Source organism: Bison bison, unplaced genomic scaffold (genome assembly GCF_000754665.1).
Source record: "Bison bison bison isolate TAMUID 2011002044 unplaced genomic scaffold, Bison_UMD1.0 scf7180017864376, whole genome shotgun sequence".
Classification (NCBI taxonomy): Eukaryota; Metazoa; Chordata; class Mammalia; order Artiodactyla; family Bovidae; genus Bison; species Bison bison.
In genome coordinates, this window is record NW_011494948.1 from 11,361,898 (window position 1) to 11,362,241 (window position 344).

Here is a 344-nt window from a genome sequence, read left to right on the forward strand (position 1 = left end):
AGGATGGGGAAGAGGAGGTGGAGTTTCCTAGAGGGAACTTGACCCGTTAGCAGCCGCGGTAATGGCGGCGCGGTCGCCGCCCTCACAGCTCCCTCCGCCCCCGGCGCGACACTTGGGACCCTGGTCCCCACGTGTTGGTCGGGGAGCGGTGGCACACGCAGTGCGCAGCGAGACCTCGGGTCTTGAGGGCGCAGCGCGGGAGGGCGTCGTGGACAAAAGCGATTTACCCTGGCTTGGCGAAGAAGGGTCAGAGGGCCAGCGAGGGCCAGCGGGGACAGCTCCGGCTCAGGCTCCCCTCCTCAGCGCGCCCATGGGGTCCATGCGGCTAGAGGGCATCTCGGTAG

The 344-nt window shown here is 68.3% G+C and overlaps 1 protein-coding gene across 1 annotated transcript in view; it reads left to right on the forward strand.

Moving 5' to 3' along the window:
* The first annotated feature begins 58 nt into the window (after positions 1-58).
* CNTLN (centlein, centrosomal protein) overlaps positions 59-344 on the forward strand; it is a 354,792-nt gene continuing 354,506 nt past the window's right edge. The window contains exon 1 of the mRNA XM_010857100.1: positions 59-340. Coding sequence (XP_010855402.1) covers positions 62-340 — 279 coding nt within the window. The 5' untranslated portion in view covers positions 59-61. The remainder of the gene's footprint in view (positions 341-344) is intronic.